Source organism: Delphinapterus leucas, chromosome 3 (assembly GCF_059928025.1).
Source record: "Delphinapterus leucas isolate spDelLeu-1000000601 "Yukka" chromosome 3, BTC_Dleu_Yukka2, whole genome shotgun sequence".
NCBI classification, from domain to species: domain Eukaryota; kingdom Metazoa; phylum Chordata; class Mammalia; order Artiodactyla; family Monodontidae; genus Delphinapterus; species Delphinapterus leucas.
The window spans coordinates 62,573,045-62,599,630 of NC_143131.1; the positions used below are offsets into that span (position 1 = coordinate 62,573,045).

Consider the following 26,586-nt stretch of genomic DNA (forward strand, 5'->3'; position numbering starts at 1 on the left):
GATATGTTACGTTACTTTCTATAAAATATGTTACATTACTTCTGTCAGCAAAAAATATTCATGCATTAGATTTAGAACCACCACATGTGTTGGCAAAAAACCCTGTTTATTAAAAGTTCACTTCTCCATTATAAAATGTATGTAATTTTATATATATGTAATTTATAACATATACACAAATTTGGAAAGTATTCTACTCATTTACTTTACCTTCCCACTTGGGGAGTATTTCTGGCCAAAATATTTTCTCCACATACTGTTTTAACAGTATATTTCTATTTTCCCATGTTTAAGACGGGGGGATGATGGTGGTGGAGGAGAAAGGGGAGGAGGAGTGGTACAAGAAGCAGAAGAGATAGGAGAGCAGGGGAAGGGGTAGCAGAGGAGAATTCCAGATGCAGAAAACAGCTTGTTTAAAAAAATGTTTATTAAATTATTTATGAAATAAAAATACTAGAAACTCATTAACCCAGAAGTAGCAACTTAATACACAGAATCACAGAACATATTGCTGGAAAGGGCATGGATGTCCTGTTTTCTAGTCCAAGCCTCCTTCCATTGCATCAGACTGACTAAGATTATCTTTGCTTATTTCCAAATATGTAATAACTGTTCTAAAAGCCCTGCCAGTCCATAAATCAAGCAAGGCTTATTGAAAGGAGCTTTATAAGATAAGGGTCTAAGAGTACTGCTAAATCCAAATCATGAAAAGCTCACCAATGGCAACCTAAGGCCTTTTCAAAGCTTTCTAACTGATTTCCTCAAAGATTTCTGCTATATCTTGAAACACTGATAAACAGGGCAAACTGTGACTACTTAATGTACAGTACTCAAAGATAACTCGTAACAAGAATGGGGACTGCAATAATAGGTGGTTATTTCCATTAACATACAAAAGGTGTTTTTAGCCCTGATTTCAATATTTCACAACATAATTACTAATAATTCATGAAATAAAAATTCACAGATACCCACAGGCTAGTATAAGAAATAGGAAGGAAAATGTATATGTAAATAAAGAGATATAACTCATGATAATAGTAAACACGAAAATACACTCTAGATCCAAACAAAATTACTAGTGATTGAACACTGAATTGAGAAGTTAAACTGTAAATCCTAGTAAGGTATGGATTTAGTTTTGCTAAGACATCATATTATTTTTCTGGTATTTTATAATACCCATGTGGAGATAAACTAGTTCCAATAATGAAGTGTAAATGCAACTCAAATGAAGTGTAAGTGAAGTTTAATAACACAGGCATACCTTGGAGATATTTCAGGTTTGGTTCCTGACCACCAAAATCAAGCAATTCTCACAATAAAGCAAGTCACACAAATTTTTTGGTTTCCCAGTGCACATAAAAGTTATGTTTACACTATACTGTCATCTACTAAATGTGCAAAAGTATTATGTCTAGAAGACAATGTACATATTAGTACCTTAATTTAAAAATACTTCATTGCTAAAAAAATACTAACCACTGTCTGAGCCTTCAGCCAATCATAATCTTTTTGCTGGTGGAGGGTTTGAAATATTGCAAGAATTACCAAAATGTGACAGAAACACAAAGTGAACAAATGCTGTTGGAAAAATGGTGCCAATAGACCTGCATGACTCAGAGCTGTCACAAACATTCAATTTGTAAAAAATGCAGTATCTACAAAGCCCAATAAAGCAAAGTGCAATAAAACAGGGTATGCCTGTATTCTTTCTAGGATGTCCATGGGTTCATTTCACTACTTTTAGAAACAAAAATAGTTAATAGTGTATCACATGACTTCAAGGTTACTGTCATTTAAATTTACTCATTTATACTTAAATATTTTTACTCTGAATAAATTTTTATTTTTTAAGTTCCTTGATATCAATATAAGTCAAAACTGATTTTTCTTCTATTAAAACGAAAAGTATATGTCAACAGAATTCTGAGAAAATAGAATTTTGTTAGTAAGTTTGCACGTGAGTGAAGTTTCTTTAGTAAAACCAACTGTAAAATGAGGTCATCCTTAGGAATCTATTCAAAGTCTGATAACCCTACAAATAAAGAAAGAAAATGCTATTGTAAAGTCATAAAGATCTGCTTCCAGGTGTCAACATGCTCATCAAACTCAGTTTAAGACATGGCCCAGAAGCATATATGAAAAGGTTTTTCTTGATCACTTTTGAGAAATTCTGTTAGAAAGGAAGGGGAAGCCAAAGGAAGGGGGATCTTTTCCTTCCAACTTGAGATGGAAATATATTTTACACAACCCTTAACCTGGATTGGAGAAATACGGCTACATCTTATATTCAGAATTAAAAAGAAAATCTATATTTCCTTTGTATTCATGGAAAGTCTCTTTGAAGATTCACTGTGTCTTTTTAGAGTCTATCATGGTTCACAATTACCTTGATTTGTTTTTACCTGTATCAGAAAGGTGACTAGTCTTACACAGGAGATCTAATTTTCGGTTCCACACACAGAGGTCATTCCCACCAGAAAGCCAAACATCTAGTCTCTGAAGAAGAGCTAAACACTGCAAAATTCATGTGAAATAGTTATCAGTTTAGAAATTCAAGCATTCATCAGTGGTTTTAAAATATGTCCACAAGTTGATACCCTTTCCCTTCAAGAGGTGGAGCTTGATTCTCTTCCCCTTGAATGTGGGCTCTGCTAAGTCACTAGCTTCCAATGAACAGAATGAGGCAGAAGGAATGGTGTGTGACTTAAAGGACTAAGTCATAAAAGACATGGTGGCTACCTCCTTGCTCTCTCAGATCACTCACTCTACAGTTCTGAAAACACGCAAGCAGCCGCATGGAGAAGGATCCATCTTTTTTTTTTTTTTTTAATTGTGGCTGGCATCTTTTTTTTACCCTCAAGGAAGTGAGGCAAGGAAGTGAGGCCTCTGGACACCAACCAACACTAACTCACCTAGCATCTGACCCCCTAACACCTCCAACCCCAGTCACCTGAAGGTGACAGCAACCTCAGGAGAGACACTGAGACAGAACCATCCAGCTAAACTGCTCTCTATTCCTGACCACCAACACTGAGATATTGTTTTAAACAACTAAGTTTTGAGGTAATTTGTTACTCAGTAATAGACAACTAATACACAAGCTTAATGTAAACTGCTTTTTAAATAAAACTGAAAATATGACCTTAGTTTTTATGTATCTTTCCAATTCAAACCTCCTAATTCTTGACTCAGGAAATTATTTCAAGGTTGGTAGAAGTCCTTTACCTTTAATAGTACTTTAAAGTCCACACCTTTCATAGTTCTCTCCCCACCCATTAACTCTGAGTGAACACAAGGGCAAGAGAGAATATGTATTAAGAAAAAAAAAAAAAAAAAAGGAAAAGGTTCTGGTAATCTTCCCTGGGCTGAGGATGGGGTTGCTTTTTAAACTGCTGGAATAAAAAGGGTTGAAAATAATCAGTGCAGTTTGTACTTCAAGACGTCCTACTGTGTCTAATCTCTGATTTTTTAATATCAGTACTATATTCCTTTTCATTGCCAAATAATATTCCACTGTATGGTTATACACATTTTATCCATTCATCAGTTCATTGACATTTAAGTTGTTTCCACCATTAGGCTAGTATAAGTAATGCTGTTATGAACATTCATGTACATGTTTTTGTGTGGACATTTTTATTTCTCTTGGGAATACCTAGGAGTGAGATTGCTGGGTCAAATGACTCTATTTAACATTTTGATGAACTATCAAACTATTTACCAAGGTGGCTGTACCATTGTACAGTCCCTCCAACAATGTAAGAGGGTTCTAATTTCTCCACATCTTTACAAGTATTTGTTATTATCTGTCTTTTAGATATTAGCCACCTAGTGCATGTGAAATAGTGTCACATTATGTTTTGAACTGCATTTCTCTAATGACTAATATGTTGAGCTTCTTTTCATGTGCTTATTGGCCATTTGCTCACCTTCTTCAGAGAAATGTCTTTCAAATTCTTTGTTTTTAATTGGGTTGTCTTTTTTATTGTTAATTTGTAAGAGCTCTTTTTATATAATCAAGATACAAGTTCCTTATCAGATATATGATTTGCAAGTATTTTCTCCCATCCTATTGGTTGTCTTTTCACTTTCTTCATGGTATCCTTTGAGGTATAAAAGCTTTTCATTTTGATGAAGTCCAATTTATCATTTTTTTCTTTTGTTGCTATACTTTTGCTATCACATCTAGGACACAAAGGCGACACTTTGTATCACCCGAGGACACAAAGATTTACTCATATTCCTTCTAAGAGTTTTATAGTTTCAGCTCTTATATCTTGGTCTTTGACCCATTTTGAACTAATTTTTGGTTACAGCATGAGGTAGGGATCCAATTTCATTATTTTGTATGTAGATATCTAGATCCAGTATTAGTTGCTGAAGAGACTATTCTTTCTCTTATTGGAGGGTCTTGACACCCTTGTCAAAAATCTATTGACCACATATGTGAGGTTTTATTTCTGGACTCTCAGTTCTATTCCACTGATCTGTATGTCTACCTTTATGCCAGTACCACACTGTCTTGATTACTATAGCTTTGTAGTAAATTTTGAAATTTGTAAGTTTCAATCTTGAAACTTTGTTCTTTCTTTTCACAACTGTTTTAGCTATTCTGGGGTCCCCTTTACTTCTACATGAATTTTAGGATCAGCTTGTCAATTTCTGAGGGGAAAAAAGCCTGCTGAGATTCTGTCCAGTGTTGATCATTTGGGTAATGTTGCAATCTTAACAATATTAAATCTGATCCATGAATTTCTTTCCATTTATTCATATTTTCATTAGTTTCTTTCAACAATGTTTTGTAGTTTTTGGTATACAAGTCTCATAGCTCTTCTTTAAATTTATTTGTTTTATTTTTTGGATGCTATTGCAAATAAATTTTCTTTATTTCTGGAATGCTCATTGCTAGTTTAAAGAAATACAGTTAATTTTTTGTATATTGAGATTGTATTCTGAAATCTTGCTATATCCATTTATTAGTTCTAATAGTTTTGTTATGGATTTAGGATTATCTATATAGAAGAGCATGTCACTTGTGAATAGAAAGAGTTTTATTTCTTCATTTCTAATATGGATGCTTTTTTAAAATTAAATTTATTTATTTATTTATATCTATTTTTGGCTGCGTTGGGTCTTCGGGGCTGCGCGCAGGCTTTCTCTAGTTGTGGCAAGTGGGGGCTACTCTGTTGCGGTGCACGGGCTTCTCCTTGCAGTGGCTTCTCTTGTTGTGGAGCACAGGATCTAAGCACGTGGGCTTCAGTAACTGTGGCACTTGGGCTCAGTAGTTGTGGCTCGCAGGCTCTAGAGCACAGGCTCAGTAGTTGTGGCCCACGGGCTTAGTTGCTCTGCGGCATGTGGGATCTTCCCAGACTAGGGATCGAACCCATGTCCCCTGCATTGGCAGGCAGATTCTTAACCACTGCACCACCAGGGAAGTCCCTATGGATGATTTTTATTTCATTTTTATTGTCTAACTGCCCTGGGTCAGAACCTTCAGTGCAATGTTGAAGAGAAATGCCAAATGCAGACATCCTTGTCTTGTTCCTGAACTCAGGAGGAAAGTATTCAGTCAGTCTTTCACCATTAATATGATGTTAGATGCTGTGTTTCCCTAGATACCCTTTATCAGGTTGAGGAGGCTCGCATCTACTGCTAGTCTGTTGAGTATTTTATCATGAGAGGATGTTGGAGTCTGTCAAATGCTTTCTCTGCATCTACTGAGATGATCATGTTTTCCACCCTTTATTCTTACCGTGTATGGTATATTACATTGATTGATTTTTCAGATGTTAAACTAAACTCATATTCCTAGGATAAATCTCACTTGATGATGGTACATAATCCTTATTATATATTGTTGGATTTGGTTTGCTAGTGTTTTGTTGAGGACACTATACTGCTTTTGTTACTTAACATCTTATCATTAGCATTTTCCAAATGCTACGTGTTCTTCTGAAACCATTTTTAGCATATATGTCTACCATAATTTAACTATTTTCCTATAAGACATTTAGGATACTGTCAATCATCCATTTATAAAATATATTTGTAATATATATTTCTGTTCATAAATCGCTGCCCAAGTTTTTATCATTTCTTTAAAGAGTTTTCTAGGAGTAGAATCACTGGGTCAATTCATATAATAATTTTTTAAGATTCATTCATAAAGCCAACTGCCTTCCAGGAAGATCATTTTGATTATACTCTCAATGACAATAAAAATGCCAATTTCAGCACCTCCTTGCTAATATCATCTCTTATAAAGAAACTTTACTAGTTCAAAAAATAAATAATAGTATTTCGTATATTTATTAAGGATCTGAAATTCTCTGATAAACTATCAGTTCAAGAACAATTGAACCACTGAACTAAAATGAGTGAAATGCTGTATTTAACGATTTTTTTAAAATGTGAAACAGGATCACAGTGGGAATAAATACAACTATCTAGCTGATTAACAGTACAGTAAAACCCCTTTAAGAAGTACTTTCAAGGGAAAGGAGGCTGCTTATTAAAAAAAAAAGAGGAAGTCCTTTCACCATACCGAAATAAGATACTTTTTTTTTTTTTTTTTTTGCAGTATGCGGGCCTCTCACTGCTGTGGCCTCTCCCATTGCGGAGCACAGGCTTCCCGAACCGGGGCACGAACCCACGACCCCTGCATCGGCAGGCGGACTCTCAACCACTGTGCCACCAGGGAAGCCCCGAAATAAGATACTTTTTATTGACCAGTTCATGAAACAGCTCACCAAAGGAATTTCCCCCAAATACACTAAATTTTTTCTCCTTCCCTGTTCCTTCAATGCATATATTTTCATTTGAATCCTAATTACCTCAGTCAAATAAGCAAGACTATTTTTTGAGGGATTTAATAGGAGCATCTTTTCACATAAAGCGTAGAGATTTTGATCAGGTCAATATTTTATTGACTTCTTCAAAGACGGTCCAGTGTAAAATTGGATACCAGTATATAGTAAATGGCACTTTCTTCCCCAGAAACTTTTCTAAATTGATAATCAGAATAGCATAGTAGCATAAGATGGCTACCAGAGATGCTGCCTTTTAGGATAAAGAATGAAATACTTTGACTATTGGCACACTGATTTTTTTTTTTACATTGGAAGTGTTAGCTCCAATACAGAGATCAATAATCTTCAAAGCAAATGAGGAAACACTATTTCAGTTTACTAGTATCCTTCCCCAAACTTGTTGACATTATTGAAAAACAGTGTACTTTCTGAGAACATTTAAGGTAATTTCTTCTACAGAAATCAATGTACCCAAGTCTTATCCAAGTTTGTTTCTCCAACATGTAGCAGAGTTCCTATCAAGTAATAAGCTCCGATTAATATTTGTTTATAAAATGAATGAACCTAACAGTAGCAGCCAATTAGTCACAAAAGATTTTGTTCTGGAACTAAGTAATTGCTATATCTTACCCTTATCATTTTATAGAAGATAGATGGTGAGGGACAAATAACTCCATGTTTTAGTTCAAAGCTAAAACAAACAAACAAAAAAGAGACTAGCTATTGCTGTAGTCACTTTGAAAGTAATATCTCTTCCTAGAATTACCTACTAAAAACATACTAGGTACTACTACCTTTTTCCTTATCTTACTATAGAGATTCACCTCTTGCTCTAATTTAAAATTCAAAATTCTAGCATTTAATATATATACTCCCCAAAATCTAGTCTTAGAAGAATCAAATGACTGTGTAGGTGTGGAAGAAATAATTTTTGAAACTTACAAAAGTAATTTCAGCTAAATCATTAAACAATTTTTTCTGAAACAAAAAGATTATTACCGTAAAGTATCTGATTAAGATTTTACCTTAAAAAAAAAAAATTTTACCTTTACAGTAGACTGGAAGCATGACACTTTCTGAACTTGTCTGCCAGTATCACAGTCCCATACCTAAATTTATGTTAAGAAATAATTTCTCAGCAGAATTTTTAAACCTTAATTATAATTTTTCTAATAAATAAATCACAAATATTACACATTTACATAGAAAATATATAAAGCACGAAATATTTCATGTTTATACTACCACAAAAATCAATGCATCAACTTAGCATAGCAGGCTTATAATGTAAAATAAGTCTGAGGTAAATTTTGCTATCAAACCATTTGAAAATACCAACAGAATGAATGGTCTGAATACTGAATGTTTACAGGCATTAAATATTGCAACTATATAAAATTTAAGTTTTATTCTCCAAAACAGTCCACCGTAATCTAATAAACATTGAACATAAAATATTTATACTAAAAACTATCACATCCATTAATTAACATTTACTGAAAGCTCCTTCAATGTGCCTGGCATCATTTACTACTGTTATCTTGATTGAAAGAAGACAGTAACAGTGTATTCCTATTAACTATATACATATTTAAAATAATTACAGGACCTCTCATAAAATGTCCAAGGTTAGTTTGACCTAAGGAGCATAATGATTTTCAAATTTTTCATACCATTTCCTATGGTAAGATATACATATCATATCTGAGAACACATTTACATACAAATAAATATGTACATATATATGGACTCTTAAGACCATCACTTGACAAAGAAATAAAGTCTACCGTCAGCATTTAATTAATGAAGTTAGTTAACAGCAAAGACCCAAGCAGGGTAAATTTAGAATTCATATGAATAAAAGAAACTGCCAACAAAACAACCTGAAATTATTTTTAACAAAAAACGTCATTCAGCGAAGGAAATAACTCTATACTATCATTTACAGTTAAAGTTTATACTGATATTGTCCCAGCTACTCACGTCTGTACTGTAATAGTAATTTTAATAATTGGCTCTAAATAGTATCATAGTACCTTAGGAACAGTCTAATAAAAAGTATTTGATATTCTATTTTTGCAGAGATTATACTGATGCTGAAAACAAACCCAAAAAAGAGACCTTTAGTCCATAAAATAACACTTGCCTCAACAGAGCAACAGTAGTAAAGCTACTCTGACCTAAACATATGAGCGCATATTATGCCCCTGTTTATGCAATATTGTAATCACCATAAAGTATCATTTATCTCCACTTAAACCTTTTCTTCAAATTCTTTCACCTATTGGCAATCTGTCTAGAAATCACTTCAGCTGATGAGCTCATTTAAAGTGTGTCATAAACTATGTCTTGGTTCTACAGAAGCCTAAGAAACACCTATACCTTTGGACTTACTCCAAAACTTACTTCAGTAATGCTTGAAGCTATTTAAATAGAATTCTTAGATAAGCATAGACTTTTTAAAGCTGATCTATGATACCTTAAAAAAAAAGTAATGAAAGATTAGCTATCCATAGCATTTAGCTATGGCTTTCACAGACCCAATTCCACAAACAAATATAAAAGGGCTAAATTTATTTAAGAAAAATTTATTTATTTAAGAAAAATATTTTATGAAAGCAGTATTACATAGTGATTCAGAGCACTGACTCTGCAGGTCTGTTGCCTTCTGCCCTATACTGGCTGCATGACCTTGGGCAAGTTACTTAACCTCTCTGTGCCTTTCTTATTTATAAATGAAAATAATAGAAATACTTATTATAAGGATTAAATGAGTTAATAAATGTAAAATAGAACAATGCCTGGCACATATAAGCAATTTATAACACTTTATTATGGCTACTACATCTTAAATTTTCAACTGAAAGTATGGGGAGGAAAGATCATTTACATTTTTTAATTGTTTGAAAATACTAAATATGGGGCTTCCTGGTGGTGCAGTGGTTAAGAATCCGCCTGCCAATGCAGGAGACACGGATTTAATCACTGGTCCAGGAAGATCCCACATGCCGTGGAGCAACTAAGCCCGTGTGCCACAACTACTGAGCCTGCGCTCTAGAGCCCACAAGCCACAACTGCTGAAGCCCACGCACCTAGAGCCCATGCTCCGCAGCAAGAGAAGCCACAGCAATGAGAAGTCCACGCACCGCAACAAAGAGAAGCCCCCGCTCGCCGCAACTAGAGAAAGCCCGCGCGCAGCAACAAAGACCCAATGCAACCAAAAATAAATTAAATAATTTTTTTAAAAAAAGGCAAAGGAAACATAAATATTAAAAACAAAGGATCTGCCTGCCAATGCAGGGGACATGGGTTTGATCCCTGGTCTGGGAAAATCTCACATGCCGCAGAGCAGCTAAGCCTGTGTGCCACAACTACTGAGCCTGTTTGCTGCAACTACTGAAGCCCATGCACCTACAGCCCGTCCTCCACAGCAAGAGAAGCCACCGCAATGAGAAGCCCATGCACCACAACAAAGAGTAGCCCTGCTCACCACAACTAGAGAAAGCCTGCATGCGGCAACAAAGACCCAACTCAGCCAAAAATAAAAATAAAATAAAATACTACATATATTAAACGCTGAGCAGATGGTAATTCGCTTTTCTGCCAGACTCATATCCTCAAAAAGTTCTTATGGGTTGGGGCCATTAAGTTTCTTTTGCTGTACAATGAACAGAAAAAAAAATGTGAATTATTCTCCAGTTCAACTCATCTTTGTTTCTCTAAATTGAAAAGCAATCTGAGATGATAAATATTTTTAAGCCCACATTCTCCCATTTCCTGTTTTATGTAATTTGATATAATAGTAACTCTGAGAAAAACAGCTTTAGTTATGAAGTTTCCAACAACAATAAGCCTTAACTTGCAATTTCCAGTCTAATACTTTTCAGACGCCTAATACTTTTAAGTGTCTTATGAAGGCTAGAACAAAATCATTTTTGCTAAAACAGAATGTACAGACAGACCCCAGGAGGATAAAGACTAATAACATATGTACTGGTCCCTTGGATCACCGTAGCTATGTCACTTGGTTCTATAAGGATATAATAACTGTTCTGTCAGCAGAGGCTGTCAAGATCAGTTGATTTTTTTCTTCACAAGCTTCCAAAGAAGGAAATGTAATAATAGCTGTTATCTTTTGAGTGTGTCCATTGAGTTCCAAAAGTTTTTCTCCTGTCTGAAATATCAATAAAATGTTAATAGTACTTCATATTTCATAACTTAAATAATCTTAAATGACAACATTAAGAAAAATCACCAGGTAGAAAATATATACATTCCATCTGAAATTACTTAGATTTTATAATTTAACTTTAAACAATCAAATAGTATCTAAACATTAGGTGCTAAGAGAGTAGCTATAACTAATTTTAATTATTTTCTAATAGAAAATACTAATTTTTAGCAGATTGTTATAGGAAGTTTAAAGGAGTATTCTTTCCATATGGTTTTAAGATTATAACTGTAAATTAAGCATAAAAATATCAGTAACTTAATCAGCAGGAAAAAAATAAGGAGTCTTCATTATGCAAGCATCTGTTATCTAAGTCTCCACAGTTATAACGCTGTGGAAGAAAATAAAAGTCAGCATAACAGTAACAACAATTGGATATATATATCCAGTAATGTATCAACCACTCGTAAAGTCAGTATGGACTCTACTTCTCTCTAACATCAACAGCTATTCCCATCCATCCAATGTCTTCATCTATCAGTTTCTCACTGATTTCCCAAGTAGTAAACATACAAAAATGCAATGTAAATATAAGATAAATTGCAAATCTCTCCAAGGTTGCGGGATTTCATGATGCATGTGATGAACATAATGTTAAAAAAACTGCTTTAATCACAGGCAAAGCCACCGAAAAATGAGGATCTTGACTGAGTCAGACCAGATAACAACCCAAACAAGGGCAAGAAGATAAATGCTTCAAAAGAGAATAATTTGAGAATCCAAGGATAGGAAGAGAAGTCCTAGAGAAATTTGGTAAAGCCTTAAATATTTTTGAAAAAATAAACCTTTTATTATATTACTATTATAGTCAAACATGATAAGAATGCTATATTATACTATCAAACGATTCTGACAGAAAAATTGTCTTCCACAAAAGTCAACATCTGATTCATTTTCAGAATCAGTGCATAGTTGCTGATAACTTAAATTTTGTTTAAGATTAAAACTTTTATTTTCATAACCTAGCATTTGTTTATCAGGAAAAAATATTAAATAAAAAAACTCTATTATGGAACACTGGTCCTCATTTTAAATGCATTCATCCTAAGCAGCCCTTTCGAGCATTAACTAGTCTCAACCTACTGATATGCAGGTGTATCTCCAGATAATGTTTATGAATGCATACTCAACTATACAGTCATGTCTTTATTACACAATCCACATAGCAACAATACACACCTGGGCATTCCACACAACTACAATTCCATCATCACCAGCAGATGCAAATCTGGTTAGAGAAAAAAGGTCAAGAAAAGAAAAATCACTGATGACATTTAAGTGCTAAGATTACAAAGATACCATCAGACCTTATTAATGGTATTTTGACTTACTAATATCAATACAGATTAAGTTCTTTAAGCTAATTTAACAAATATTTACAGAATACCTTCTAAGTTTTGTGCCAGGTACTGAGAATCCAAAGATAAGTAAGACCATTCAGAAAGTTAAAATGAATAAACTGCTAGACTAAGAATAAGGGAGATCAATGATCTTTAAAGTCCTTCCTTGCTTTAAAATCATGATTAAACCCTGACTTAAGTGACATGAAACCAAGCTGAGGAAAAGCTACAGTGACAGGAAATGATATTCTAGGAGTGGAACAAAGGAATCATGTCCTTAGATTCCTTACTTTCTAGGTAAAGATATTTAAATATTTTAACTCTACTATTTAAAGCCAGTTTCTCTCCTTTGCTCCCCTCAGCTCTGTGGTCTTTCCACATAAGTACTGTGTTCTTTGGTTTGGAAGGTTTGGTTTTTGTTTTGTTTTGTTTTTGTCAGTGAAAATTCTTGAAATGAAAAGAGGTAAAGGTAAGTTTGCTTCATGGCAAGAAAAAAGAGCTGTGATGAACTAAATTATAGCTTCTCTCTCCTCTTTACCACCCATTCACTACATGTCAAGGAACAATCATCTATATTTTGTAGAGTAGAAGATAACCATGACACAAACACTATCAAGAAAAATCACTTGTACAGGATTATTCATCCATAGTGCCTGCATTATAATAAAATCAAACACTACTCTCAAGCAGTGTCCCAACACAGTGGTGTACAGCAATCACATTGTAAGCATGTCAAGTAATTTGTTATTAATAATGTAGTACACAAGTTTGTAAATGATTTTTTTTCATTGGAGTATATAGTTGCTTTACAATGTTTATTAGTTTCTGCAGTACAGCAAAGTGAATCAGTTAAACATATATCCACTCTTCTTTACATTCCCTTCCCATTTAGGTCACTGCAGAGCTGTAAATCATTCTTTAAGGAATCAAAATCAATTCAGTTGTTCCCATAATATCACTTTCATTCACTTGAATTCAAGGTTTGCTTTTCTGAATAGGAGAGAAAGAAGTGGTATTGTAGAGAGCCAGCTATGAACTGCATGCAGTTATGGTTAACAACCACTAATAAATGGTACTCTGTTAGCAGCTATGGCATTTAGAAAACGTGTTACTTCCTTGCAAGACTGTTAGTGTGTTTTCACAAAAATCTGGGCATGCCTTGAACAGCTTCATTAAAGTAATCATTGTTAAGCCTTACGTGTGTCATTAGGAGAAAAGCAGAGAAGTGATACATTAGGATACAAGAATTACTTTGTTCCTTAGAGTATGTGTTCTATTGAATTTTACCCTATAGATATCCATATAATCTCACTACTTCAGTCATGTAACACTTTCCTTAACACTCCAAACTGAGCTTCAAGTTCAAATTTCTCATGCTCAGTTTCAAAGCCTCACACATAGCTACTGTCTTCACTGGCTCTGACAATTCCCATACCCAGCACTCGTTTCAAAATCATTTGCTTACATTTTCTACTGCATGAGCTAAGAGATTATCCAGGAGATGGGAAACTGGCTGGCCTAATACAGTCTGACAAAGTCCGTTAGTAATTTTTTAATAAAGAGCTACGTATCTTTTTAACAGAAAGGACCTTTAAAAGTCTTAGTTAACTAGACAGAAATCATATAAAGAATTATTTTAAAATCCATACCTAACATTTATTTTATTTTCAAAATGAAATATAAAAGATATAGAGACTAAAAAGAAAACAATCATTTTATATTTTAAAATGTAATTTCTTATGCTTAATTACATAGATTTTCTGAATCAAAACACTAAACAATGCCTTGAGTATCAAAAATAGCCACTGGATGTAAATCTTTAATAGCTTATGTTTCTAGGCCTATTGATTTCTTTTTATTTGTATCATGATGGTGGGCAGGGCAGAACTCAAGGTCTTAAGATTTCTTTGGTATAAAACATCAATTTCTATTGATTCTTGAAACTCTTATAATTGCTTTTCTCCCTTTTAGAAGAGTGCAGGTTTAAAATACATACTTTTTTCTAACCCTGATTGTTAACTTCTCATTATTGTTTTATCATGTCTGAATCTCATGACTTCACAATAAGAGATGACTGAACGGTTGAGAGTTTAGAAATGAGATACAGAGCATTTCACCTCAAACTTTAATTCAATCAGTGGTGAACAGAAGTTAAATCTAAACAACGCTCGATAGTAATGCATGAAATCACAGCCCTTTTTGTTTTTAATTGTTCAGAGGTCAATTACCCAGTGTGTATATTATTCAAGCTTTTCAATTCTCATATATTCTATTGTTTGGGTTTTGTTTTTTTTTTTTTGCCATTCCAGTATTTCTTATTACCTGCTCTAAAGAGGAAACATGAAGCTTTAAAATGTAAACCAGTATGACTCTGCTACATATTAGTACCAATCATAAACTAACTAATAAAAGGGTGGGAGATCATTTGCAAATTATCCATTCTCCTAGGATGAATAACTGAAAACTAGCAGCACTATATCAGTTTATCTTAATCAGTTTATCCTCATCAGTCAAGCACACACTCCAACCATCTCCAAATTTTCAGAAATGAAAATTCAACTCAAGAATCCCTAACAGTAAGATATACTGTAATTGATTAAAAGAAGTAATGAACCATAAAAAAGAAGGAATTAAGATATCAATAAGGTTTAATCTAGTCAATGGAAGGAAGAATAGTGGCTATACTGTCATATAATAATATACAAAAAAAACTTTTAAACACTCTAAATTAATAGAATCCAAAGATTCAAATCTAAAGATAAGATTTTAAGAGAAATCCTTCTTTACTGATTAACACAAAATGTAGTGAGATTTCATGTCATGTGTCAGGGAACTGCCAAGATCAATTACATGTTGTTCTTGCTTCAAGATCTTAAAACTTAGTGATTGTTTAGAAATGTACTATATTTCATCAAATATAAGACATACTATTATTTTATGTACTATTAAGGAAAAAATGATGTCAATTATTAATGAAAGACACCATCAATTATATGATGTATCCAAATTTTAAAGATGTTACAATAGGAAAATATAAGCTTTTTATAATCAATGAAATTTAGTAATTGTCGTATTTATTGATCTTTCTAATATGGCACTTTCTAGTCCAACAAATTTCTGATTATGTCTAGCAGGTTTAAAGGACTAAAGAAATGCTTTTTCAGTAAATAAATGAATAAGCAAACACTTAAGTGTTAAAAGGGCTCTGTAGGGCTTCCCTGGTGGCGCAGTGGCTGAGAGTCCACCTGCCGATGCACGGGACGCGTGTTTGTGCCCCGATCCGGGAAGATCCCACATGCGGCGGAGCGGCTAGGCCCGTGAGCCATGGCCGCTGAGCCTGCGCGTCCGGAGCCTGTGCTCCGCAACGGGAGAGGCCACAGCAGTGAGAGGCCCGCGTACCGCAAAAAAAAAAAAAAAAAAAAAAAAAAAGGGCTCTGTAAAATAGATTAATAGTATTAATGTAACCTCACTTTCCCCTTTAATCATGACTAATACACCAACATACTGTCAAAACAAAACTAGAAATTCAAAATATGTAAAGCCTAGAATCTCACCACATACAAAAATAAAGTCCTTTTATTTTTTCATTTTCCTGTCTCATTCTTTTTTTTTATAAATTTATTTTATTTTATTTTTGGCTGTGTTGGGTCTCTGTTGCTGTGCACAGGCTTTCTCTAGTTGCGGTGAGCGGGGGCCACTCTTCGTTACGGTGCGTGGGCTTCTCATCGTGGTGGCTTCTCTTGTTGCGGAGCACGGGCTCTGGGCATGTGGGCTTCAGCAGTTGCGGCACACAGGCTCAGTAGTTGTGGCGCACGGGCTTACTTGCTCCACGGCATGTGGGATCTTCCCAGACCAGGGCTCGAACCCGTGTCCCCTGCATTGGCAGGTGGATTCTTAATCACTGCGCCACCAGGGAAGCCCCTCCTATACCACTCTTATGCATAACCTTCAAGTTTTCTCAACTTGAAACCAACTCTTTAAAAATACTCATTGAGACTGTACATTTAATTTAGTGACATTTAATTAAACGACTAAGCAAAAACTATACGCATGAAAAAAGTTTAAAAACATGAAGTGTGATTTAATGAAGACCTATAGCAGAGCTTCTAGCATGTTCCATCCTCTCTTCCTCTCATTATGACAATTAATTGTGAGAGTCAATGATCCACTCATTCAAGAAATATTAAGCATTAACTATATATTAAGCATTAACTTTATATATCTATATGCTTGATCCTGAGGGTAAAGATCAATGAGATAGTTCTTGCCCTTGAAAAGCTCACAGTCTACATTACTATGCAATGCTACAGGGTCCAAATTATGAATCCATTGAGAATTCTCAGTTATACTCATTTCAATTTATAGAAATCATTTCCTTTAAACACCTTCCTTTGGACAGCTCAGAGAAAGCACTCTCATTCTTGCCAACTGTGGGCTTAAAGTACAGCAAAGGTTCACAAAGATTTGTATAAAATAGAATATTTCTACATGTAATTCCTATGTCCATTACCTACATGCTTATTTAATAGTCCTTATTCAAAAGAATTTATTTCAATTAAGTCAAAGGTGCTACAGATTCAAACATAACCTTAAAGGACATAAAAAAGATAATCCATAAGCCTGAACATAAACTTTCCTGTATTCAATATTTACATAACCATAAAGCACTGGAAAAATAATAGAGTATTATTATGGCAATACAGAAGTCCCTGTGGTTAACTAACTTCCCACCAAATCGACAAGTACTTTCTAATCATGATGCAACTAAAACAGTATACAGTTTTTACAATGTAGTAAAGTTGAAAAACTTCTACTAGAGAAAGTTCCTTGGCCTCTCTCTGTCCCACTGATGTAATGAATGAGTTTAAGAGAATGAATTGAGTATGCTCAGTTCAGACCCTTCTGGGTTTTCTCTGAGATTTGTCTGTTCATAAAGAGGCAACATTCTGGTCTGCTCTTATTTTTGAGGTAAACTTACATCCGAGTGGGAGGTTTGCAGATGTCCAGCAGTACCCGTGATTCAGTGAAGTCTACGTAACTCAGGGTGAAAATCAGGAAACCCACTGTGGTTGTATATCAAAGCTACAACCTTTAGTCCAGCTTTTTGCTAGTTATTACTTTATTAAGCTGATGGGTTCATGTCCATCTGTGTGATTCCTGCATCTAATAATACATCAAAGCTACATCCTTTAATCCAGCTTTTTGATAGTTATTACTTTATTAAGCTGATGGGTTCATGTCCATCTGTTTGATTCTTGCATCTAATAATACCTAAGAAAAAATTTTATTTTTTACTGAAACAAAAATACCTTTTAAATTGGTGTTTTTTCCTCTATATCAAATATATATCATTTTTAAACTTTTCATTATGAAGAATTTAAGTATATATAAAAGTGAAAACAGTATAAAAAAAATCTCCAGGTAACATGTCTTCAATAATTATCAACTCATGACCAATACTGTTTCATCTGTACCACAGCCAATCCCCCCTTTGCAGATTATTCTGAAGCAAATCCCAGTCACTGTATTTCATTTCATCAATAAATATTTCAATATATATTTACATCACAACTAAAGTTAACATTTAATTTCTTAATGTCACCACAGTGTAATCAAATTTCCCTGTCTCACAATGTTTTTTAAGTGTATTAGAAGCAGGATCTAAATAAGGTTCATACACTGCAACTGATCTCTAAAGTCTCTCTTGTTCTATTGATTCTTTCTTCATGTATGTTTTTCCTTGCAATTAAACATTTGTCTTACAGAGTTCTCACAGTCTGGATTTTGCTAGCTACCTTCTTGTGTTGTCATTTGATATGCACCTCTGTCCCCTGTGTTTCTAGTAAATTGAGAGATCTAAAGACTTAATCATATTTGAATTTGACTTTTTGGTAAGACCACTTCATAAGCAGTTTATGTACCCCCACAGGAAATACAATTTCCAGCAATCTTTTTGTGTGTGTGTGATGTTAACAGCTATCAATAACCATTGCCTAAATTTGTTATTATATTAGAGGTTGCGAAATTATAATATTCCAATTCCATGATTCTTCCTAACTTGAATTCTTCTATAAAGAAAATGTCCTCTCATCCAACATTACTGATCTCAAGATAGAGTTTGTATAGAAAGGCAGTATAGATCTTGACTTGCAGATACCCCTACAAGAGAGGACTTGCTGCCCAGCTATGAGGAATATGGTTATCTGCCTCCAGCTGTTGGCTTCAGGGTCCATTTCAGCTTTCAAGTTGAAGTCAAACTATCTCAGTTGGCCCCCAGCCCCTGGGATATAAGCAAGTTGGTGGAAGCCAGGGCACGTTCTTGGATGGCCCTCAGCCAATGTCTAAGTATTGCAGGCTAAACACTCCTAGTTATTTCCCTAATGCAGGACTCATCTAAAGAGCATTCTTTCCTCCAGAGCTCCACATTGGGCTTACAGAGACTTTGTCAAATCTGCATCACAGTTTGAGACAGCTCCCCTTGTCCAATCCTGCTTCTTCCCTTTTCCCTTCAATGGTATTTCTCTCTAATAAACATTTTGCATGCTTAATTCCATTTTACTGTCTACTTCCCAGGGAAACCAGGTATTAGGAGGATCTAAATGATCTTGATTACTGATTTCTATTCTCTAAGTGTTAGTGAAAAAGATATTCTTAGCTTTAGAACATTGTCTTAAAGATGTAACATACTGTTTGCTGTTAGTGAATTATCAAACTGTACTGAGTTTGTCTAGATTCTTGTGAATGTACAGCTTCACCAGTCAACCTAAGGTACATTTTTTTCTTCAGTCTGGCATTTCATGGGTCATCTGATTCTTTTCCAGTCATGATCACCATCCTACATAACCTTGTCTGTTTCCTGGAGGAGCAAGGGATGGTCAAATGAGCAACAGAGAAAACTATTCTTAAAATGTGTTATGAACCCAGTTTAGTTTAATGTGTCAAGTGCTAAAGTATTACATGCAATTTTAGCACAGTCCACTTTTTGGATGACTCTTGCTGAGGCTTAGCCTTCTTTAGTGATCTCCCAATCAATATGACCCTCACTTTATGTTCAAAAAATACTAAAGAAGATAAGAAAAGGCTGCTGTCTGTTAGGTTATACAGGATTTATTTGGTATCTTCAAAAACCAACCTGAGAAAATTTTCCACTCACTGATTTTAGCTGAGCCACTGAGAAAACAAGAAAATCCTTCTGCAAAATTCTCAATAAAATGATATTATCTAAAGACCTGAAGCGTGAAACCTGGATTACAACAGCTGACCAAAAACCCAGAATGTGATGTCTATAAAAACTAAATAAAAACATAAAAAGTATAACAATATTTATTTAAAAACTGGAAAGATATTTCTATAATTTGACAATGCATATATAATATACATATGTAACAGTAAAAAGATATCTGTATTATCTAAACTATTAAATCAAGAATGAAGACACTGAGCTCTACTATTTATAATAGTTACATCATTTGTATATTTTTAAATGTATTTCTTACCAATAATGACTCTTTCAGTTTTGTTTTGTTTTTCTAGTACACTACAGAATTAAATCTTTTAAAACAAAACAGATTGAAAGTTCTTCAGGTCTGCAACTGAGTAAAAAAACTTCATACCTAATTGTATGTAACTTTTGACAAAGTCATGACTTGTAGTAATATGTTCACTTGACAGCAAAAGCCAAAAAGTAGGCTTTTTAAAAAAATCTATTCTAGACATTTAGATTCACTGTGGTATACAGCAAACATGGCCACCAATCTCCCTATTTCCACCACCACTTGCAGTAGGATTTAGTTGCTTCTCCCATCAAGAGGTAGAGTTTATTTATCAACTTACTGAATTCACTCCAGCTCCTGACTTGCTTTAGCCCATGAGACAACATCAAACATGATGAAAATAGACTTGAAAAGAGTTTTACACTGGGGCTTGCCCTTTTGCTGGTATTTGAACTCCATCCCTATGGGAACTAGCCCTTGAGTAACCACATGGAGAGAGACCCCAGTCATCCCAGCTGAGACCACTGTAAACCTGCCAACCCCATCTACCTGGTGACCACAAAAGCATAAGTGAACCTAACCAAGATCCGCTGATCCCAGTAGAGACAAAAGAACCCACCCAGCTGAGCCTAACCCAAATGCCATCCCACAGAATAGTGAAATAAATAAATAGTGTTTGTTTTAAACTACTAAATTTGGGCTGATATTTGACAAGGACAACAGATTACTGATATACTCACCTACAGCTTTTTACTGTTTACGTAACATTTACCGTATCATTGAATAACTGCAGTACACACAAGCATTACTTTGGGAAAAGGTAATCAAATATCAGTACCTGTACAATGATCATTACTCTACAAGATGGCCTTTTCTGCAGATTCTTCTAACTATGTAGTAAGAATAATCAAGAAGACATTTTAAAGGACAGATAGCAATCAACATGGAATCTTTACAGTTAATCTATTAAAAAAAAATTTAAAGACCACATCCTGAAAGTATACTGTATATTTTGTATTTAGCTTTCTTAGACAAAACTATTTGAGGACTCCTTAAAGCCCAAATATTAGGGATTATGGTCTAAGAAATCATTTTGGTTTTTTTTTTTAACTTACGTAGCATCTTACAATGGTAAAAGACGGTACAAGAAAACTTTAGTTGTCCAAATGTCCTATCTTTCCAAAAATGTTTAGTTTCAAATATGACTGACTAAATAAATAAGTAAATGTCTCTTAGGACATAGCAACAGTAAGTATTACCAAAAAGGCTGAAGATTATTATACTATGGCTGACATGCTATAATTTGGTTGGCTCACATCACAACATGAAAATTGTGTTAATAGGCTAGTAATACCAAAAAAGGCAAATCCTTTCAAGCAAAAGTTGAGGAGCATATTTTCATAATAATTTGGCTGGACTTGTCCCTGATTTCTAAAAGAGAGCTGGGCCCCTCAGAGCTCACCTGAGTTTATGCTAATGAGATGACTCATGGTGGACCCCTAGACAATTTAAGGATGGGGACTGGCCATGTGGGGAATATGAACCATGCAATTAGAGGGTTGGGGCTTTGAGCCATGGGGTATCATCCTGACCTCCCAACCTGGGGGAGCAAGGAGGGGATGGAAGGGAGAGAAGGGCTGGAAATTGAGTTCAATCATGAGGCAAATAAGTGAAACAATCATTCCCATGTAATGAAACCCCAATAAAAACTCTTGACACCCAGAGCTTGAGTGAGCTTCCTCACTGGTGATATGCATTGATGTGCTGAAAGGGTGATGTGTCCTGAGGACACAGAAGCCTTACATTTGGGACCCTCCTAGACCTTGCCCTATGCATCTCTACATTTGGCTAATCCCGATCATATCCTTTATAATAAAACTGTAGTCATAAGTATAGTGCTTTCCTGAATTCTGTTAGTCATTCTAGAGGATTATCAAACCTGAGGGGGTAGTAGGAATTTGTAGTTAATTGGTCAGAAGTGCAGGTGGCCTGGGAAACCTGGAGATTGCAGCTGTGACTGAGGTGAAGGGACTGTTGTACACGACTGTGCCCTTAACCTTTAAAACTCAACCTAACTCCAGGTAGTGCCAGAATTGCACTGCACATGGGAAAAGCAACTAAATACCAAAAACATAAAAAGAGCAAAGAGAAGACAAGGTTAAAAAACATCAGCAGTGATAGTGAGAATTAGAAATAATCACAGTAGTAGTCACCCATTGAGTCAAAAATGGAAGGAAAAGAAGACAGTATCAAAGGCAAAAGAGAAAATTAAGAGATGATAGGGGAATAACTGATAAGGACAAGAGAAGTGGAGTTAGAGAGTTAGGATGGCATGCAACATGTACACTTAATAGTTGAGGGAATCATTCATCCATTTAACAACTATTAATAACCTGCTACATGTAAGGCACTGTACCAGGTACTAAAGATACTGTGGTGAATAAAAAACAAACATGGCCCTCACTCTCATCTAGAGAGGAAGATAAATATTATACAGTTACACAATTAATTGTGTAATTGTTATTAAGGCTACAAAGGATAACTGTATAGTTGAACAAAGTCTTAATAAAACAGATATACAGATCAATAATAAGCTAAATCTACAGTTCTAAGACCTACACACCTTCATCTCTATTTGCAAATATATTAAACACATTATACATGTTAGCAAGGAAGTACAGAATAATGTACATTTTAAAGGGTTTCACAAATAACAAAAAATTCAGATTAAATCCTTACCTTACCTTCCACTAAAAACAGTACATTCCTGGAAGGTACCTGATATTTAAACATTTCCCATATTGGTTCTCAAATTTAGCTTCACCTTAACATACAGTTAAAACTCCCATCAACATTTTAAAGTCATACACTTCCTTTAAACTAATGAGAATATTTTGTGAATATTCAAAAAGACAAAAAAAAAAACTGAAACAAACAAAAATAACCATAGAATCACCAGAAATGATATCCCGACTTTTGGGCAAAAAGACTTCAGACACATATTTCATCAAGAGGCAGAGGTCAATTTCTACTAAATGTTATTAATGATCAGTTTTGAAATTTTTAGAAAAGCTGGATTAATTTTGAAGTTGTTTTTAACATACAATTCCCTAAAAACTCTTTCCAAACAGTAGTCAATTGGAAAACTAGAGTTTCTTACCTGTAATCATCTAACTGTACCAGAAACCGTACAATATCATGATGAGCTTTCAGTACAAGCAGTTCAGTGTAGGGGTTCTGGGTCTGTTCTTCACCTATTGTCTGTAAAGGAGATTGCTTGTAATGGGGAGAAAAAAAAGAGAGAAAAAAGATAAAATGATTTATGATAAAAGACCACATTCGAATAAAACACATGGTATGCATCTAAGAACACAAGGTTTAAAAAACTGTAAGATATTATGTTCTAATACTATATATTATTTCCCCTAATATCAAGTAACTGCCAATTTAACATAAAACATTTCTCTTACCACAAATCCACATCATAAATTTTAAATTTTGAACTCAAAATAAATTTTTAAAGGGTGTATTTTGTTTCATGGAAATTACACCTCAATAAACCTGACCTAAAAAAATCAATGGGCCAGGGGCTTCCCTGGTGGTGCAGTGGTTGAGAGTCCGCCTGCCGATGCAGGGGACACGGGTTCGTGCCCCGGTCTGGGAGGACCCCACATGCTGCGGAGCGGCTGGGCCCGTGAGCCATGGCTGCTGAGCCTGCGCGTCCAGAGCCTGTGTTCTGCGACAGGAGAGGCCACAACAGTGAGAGGCCCGCGTACCACCAAAAAAAAAAAAAAAAAAAAAAATCAACGGGCCAAACCAACACAATATTTTAGGATGGGTGTTTGCCAATTAAAACTTGGCAGAAACAAAACTGAAGGTCAAAGGGGTAAAATACAGACTAAAACAGTGCCTACCCCATAACAGGCACTCAACACATGTTTACTGAATAAATAAAGGAAGAAATGAAATAATTCAGTCAATGAATTCAATAAATTCAACTTCAGACAATAGCACTGATAAAGATAACTGGTAACATTTACAGAGTATTAAGCTCAGTCCTAAACCTACACACCTTCATCCCTATTTGCAAACATATGGGTGGCAGTCCATATGCCACACACTGTGTAAAGTACATATGGCTTATAACTCACCCAATAATTCTGTAAGGTAGATCTTATCAACCCCATTTCTATAGTCAAACCCAGTACTATTTCATGATAAAAACCTGTGTTCTTAACCTCTGAACTGCAGTTTCTCAAACTTGACACTACTGACATTTTGGACTAGGTAATTCTTTTGTTGAGGGCTTTCCTGTGCATTGAAGGATGCTCAACATCATCCCTGGCTTCTACACACTAGATGCCAATAGAAATCCAACCTCTCCCCCCACCCCCAAATCGTGACAATCAAAAATATCTCTGGACATTGCCAAATGTCCTCTAAGGGGCAAAATCATCCCAGCAGACAAACACTGCTTAAACTAGAAGCCTGGATACAAAGTTCTTGCAAAATTAGGGGAAAATCTTTGGTTCTGATAATGTACAGATTCACAGCAGTTCTAAAACTGAAGTACTTTTACATGAAGAAATGTACAACTTAACACGCATGAATTTTTTTTTAATTCACCTTCAAAGCAGTAATTTTTTATTTATCCCATCTCCCTTCTAGCAGTGGTTCTGATGAGAAAAGGCAAGAAATCTGAAAACTGTATACCACTTCCCCCAAATGAAAGCTTGCCAAGCACGGCAGAATTAGTTAATCAAATTCTACAACTTATCAAATAATCGGGTTAATACATAATTGTCATATATATCACAAATGGACTAATCACTTTTCCACAATTATTTCATAATCTTTAGAATTCAAGCCTATCTGAAATAAGCCTAATTTTAAATAAGAAATACTTCTTAAAAATTAGACAATAAGCCTCAACTGCAAAAATATGAGGAAGTTAAAACAGAGAAATAACGTTGCTTACAACCACCCAAGTTTTTTTTTAACAATCAAAACAACTATTTTCTATTAAAAATAAAAGGGAATTCAAAACAAATTCTATTCTTCAGTGGCATATGAAATAAATTCTAGACCTCGACACTTTTCAGGTTCCAAAATTATTTTATTCGCAACATTTCAAATCTCATTAGTCTGGTCAGTTATTCAGGCCCATGAAGAAAGTGTGACTATGGAACCCAAAATAGCAGCTAGAACATAATTTTTTTTACTTTTAAGCAAATTATTTTTTAAAATAATTATATCTTTTTTGGTTTTATATAAATAAATTAATTTCATATTCCATGAGCAAGCATCAGTTGATGTTGGGAAGCGACACCATATCAAACAAACCAGAAGTGTAAATCTGCAGTCACCGTTTCTGAGACTCTACCAAACCGGATACTTTTTCTGTTGAAATGAGACTGGTTTACGTGGGGAGACCAGTTAAGGGTCCTTGAGCCTGTTGCTGAACTACGTCAGTTTCAGTTTCCACACCTAGTGGAACATGGATTTACCTCTCAGGGAAAGAGCCCCCGAAATCCGACCCCGCCGATCCCGCCCTCGCAACCCGCAGGCCCCGCCTCCGCCGGGTCTTCCTCATCCCGTCAGGAGGCCGGCTCACACAAGCCGCAGCTACGGCAAGCAAAGCCTCTGCAGTGGCAGGCAGGGTCCACCCCGGGGTTTACCTCGGCCAGTCCCTGAGGTTCTCGGCCTCCCCCGATCAGCCATCGCAACATCCGGGCAGCGACGGCGTTTCGCGGGCCTAGGCCCCAGTCAGCCCGCACTCCGCGCCAGGCTCAGCCTTTCTCCTACCTCTCTGGTGGCAGCTCAATGGAGGCGCTAATACCTGCCTTCTCAGATTTGCCCAAAATACGAAGTACGAAGCAGAGCGCAACGAAGAGGGAAGGCTTTTGTCCCCAAAGAGCTGCCGTACCCACCCGCAAGAGGTTTGGTTAAGGGGAGCCGCCAGGGGAGCAGCAGCAGCCGAAAGCTAGAGTGTCCGCGGTGGTTCAGAGGCCCGCGCGGCACCGAGTGAGCACGCGCGGGGCGTCGCCTGATTTGCGCACAGAGCCTGGGTAGTTCGAGCGGCCCCTTGTGGACACGCGGAACGCAGCAACTGGAGCCCGTCGTTGCGCAAGTGCTTGCCAAGAATAAATAGTCCCCTCCCTTTTTAGATGGCTTTTGCATCTTTCACTTGGCAAGCTTGGGGACCAGGAAGCCTTTCCATCTCCCGGCGGTTTCCTAAAGAGCTGCCTGGAGAAAGTGAACTTTAGTAGGCTTTTTCATCCGGGCTAATCCCAGTGGCACGTGTGTACACCAGAATAAATCTGGCCAGTATTTATTGTGTGCTGTAGTACAGGTACTGTGCTAAGACTTTACATAAATCCTAACAGTAACCCTATACTGCCTATACTCCCTATTTTATAAAGAAACTGACCTCTGAAAGACTGGGTAGTTTGTCTACGGATAACAGCTAGAAAGTGGCTACACACACTGGAACCAAATATCCTAGCTCCAAAATTAGTGCTCTTTAACTGTATGCTATACTGTTTCACATAATCTCCCTAAAGAATAGAAGGCACTACACATCCTCTTTTTTTGACTTTTTTTGTTGAAGTATAGTTTATTTACAATGTTTCAGGTGTACAGCAAAGTGATTCAGTTATACATATATATTCCTTCTCAGATTTTTTTCCTTTATACAAGATATTGAA

The 26,586-nt window shown here is 35.5% G+C and overlaps 1 protein-coding gene across 2 annotated transcripts in view; it reads right to left on the bottom strand.

The window, feature by feature from the left end:
• WDR41 (WD repeat domain 41) overlaps positions 1-25,910 on the bottom strand; it is a 58,849-nt gene extending 32,939 nt beyond the window's left edge. For both annotated transcript variants that reach the window (XM_022594486.3, XM_022594494.3), the window contains exons 1-6: positions 25,558-25,910; positions 23,040-23,155; positions 12,226-12,274; positions 10,858-10,989; positions 7,862-7,924; positions 2,409-2,520 (exon numbers count right to left, since the gene is read on the bottom strand). In XM_022594486.3, the coding sequence (XP_022450194.1) occupies positions 2,409-2,520; positions 7,862-7,924; positions 10,858-10,989; positions 12,226-12,274; positions 23,040-23,155; positions 25,558-25,608 (523 nt within the window). In that variant the 5' untranslated portion in view covers positions 25,609-25,910. The remainder of the gene's footprint in view (positions 1-2,408; positions 2,521-7,861; positions 7,925-10,857; positions 10,990-12,225; positions 12,275-23,039; positions 23,156-25,557) is intronic.
• Between the last annotated feature and the right edge of the window lie 676 nt (positions 25,911-26,586).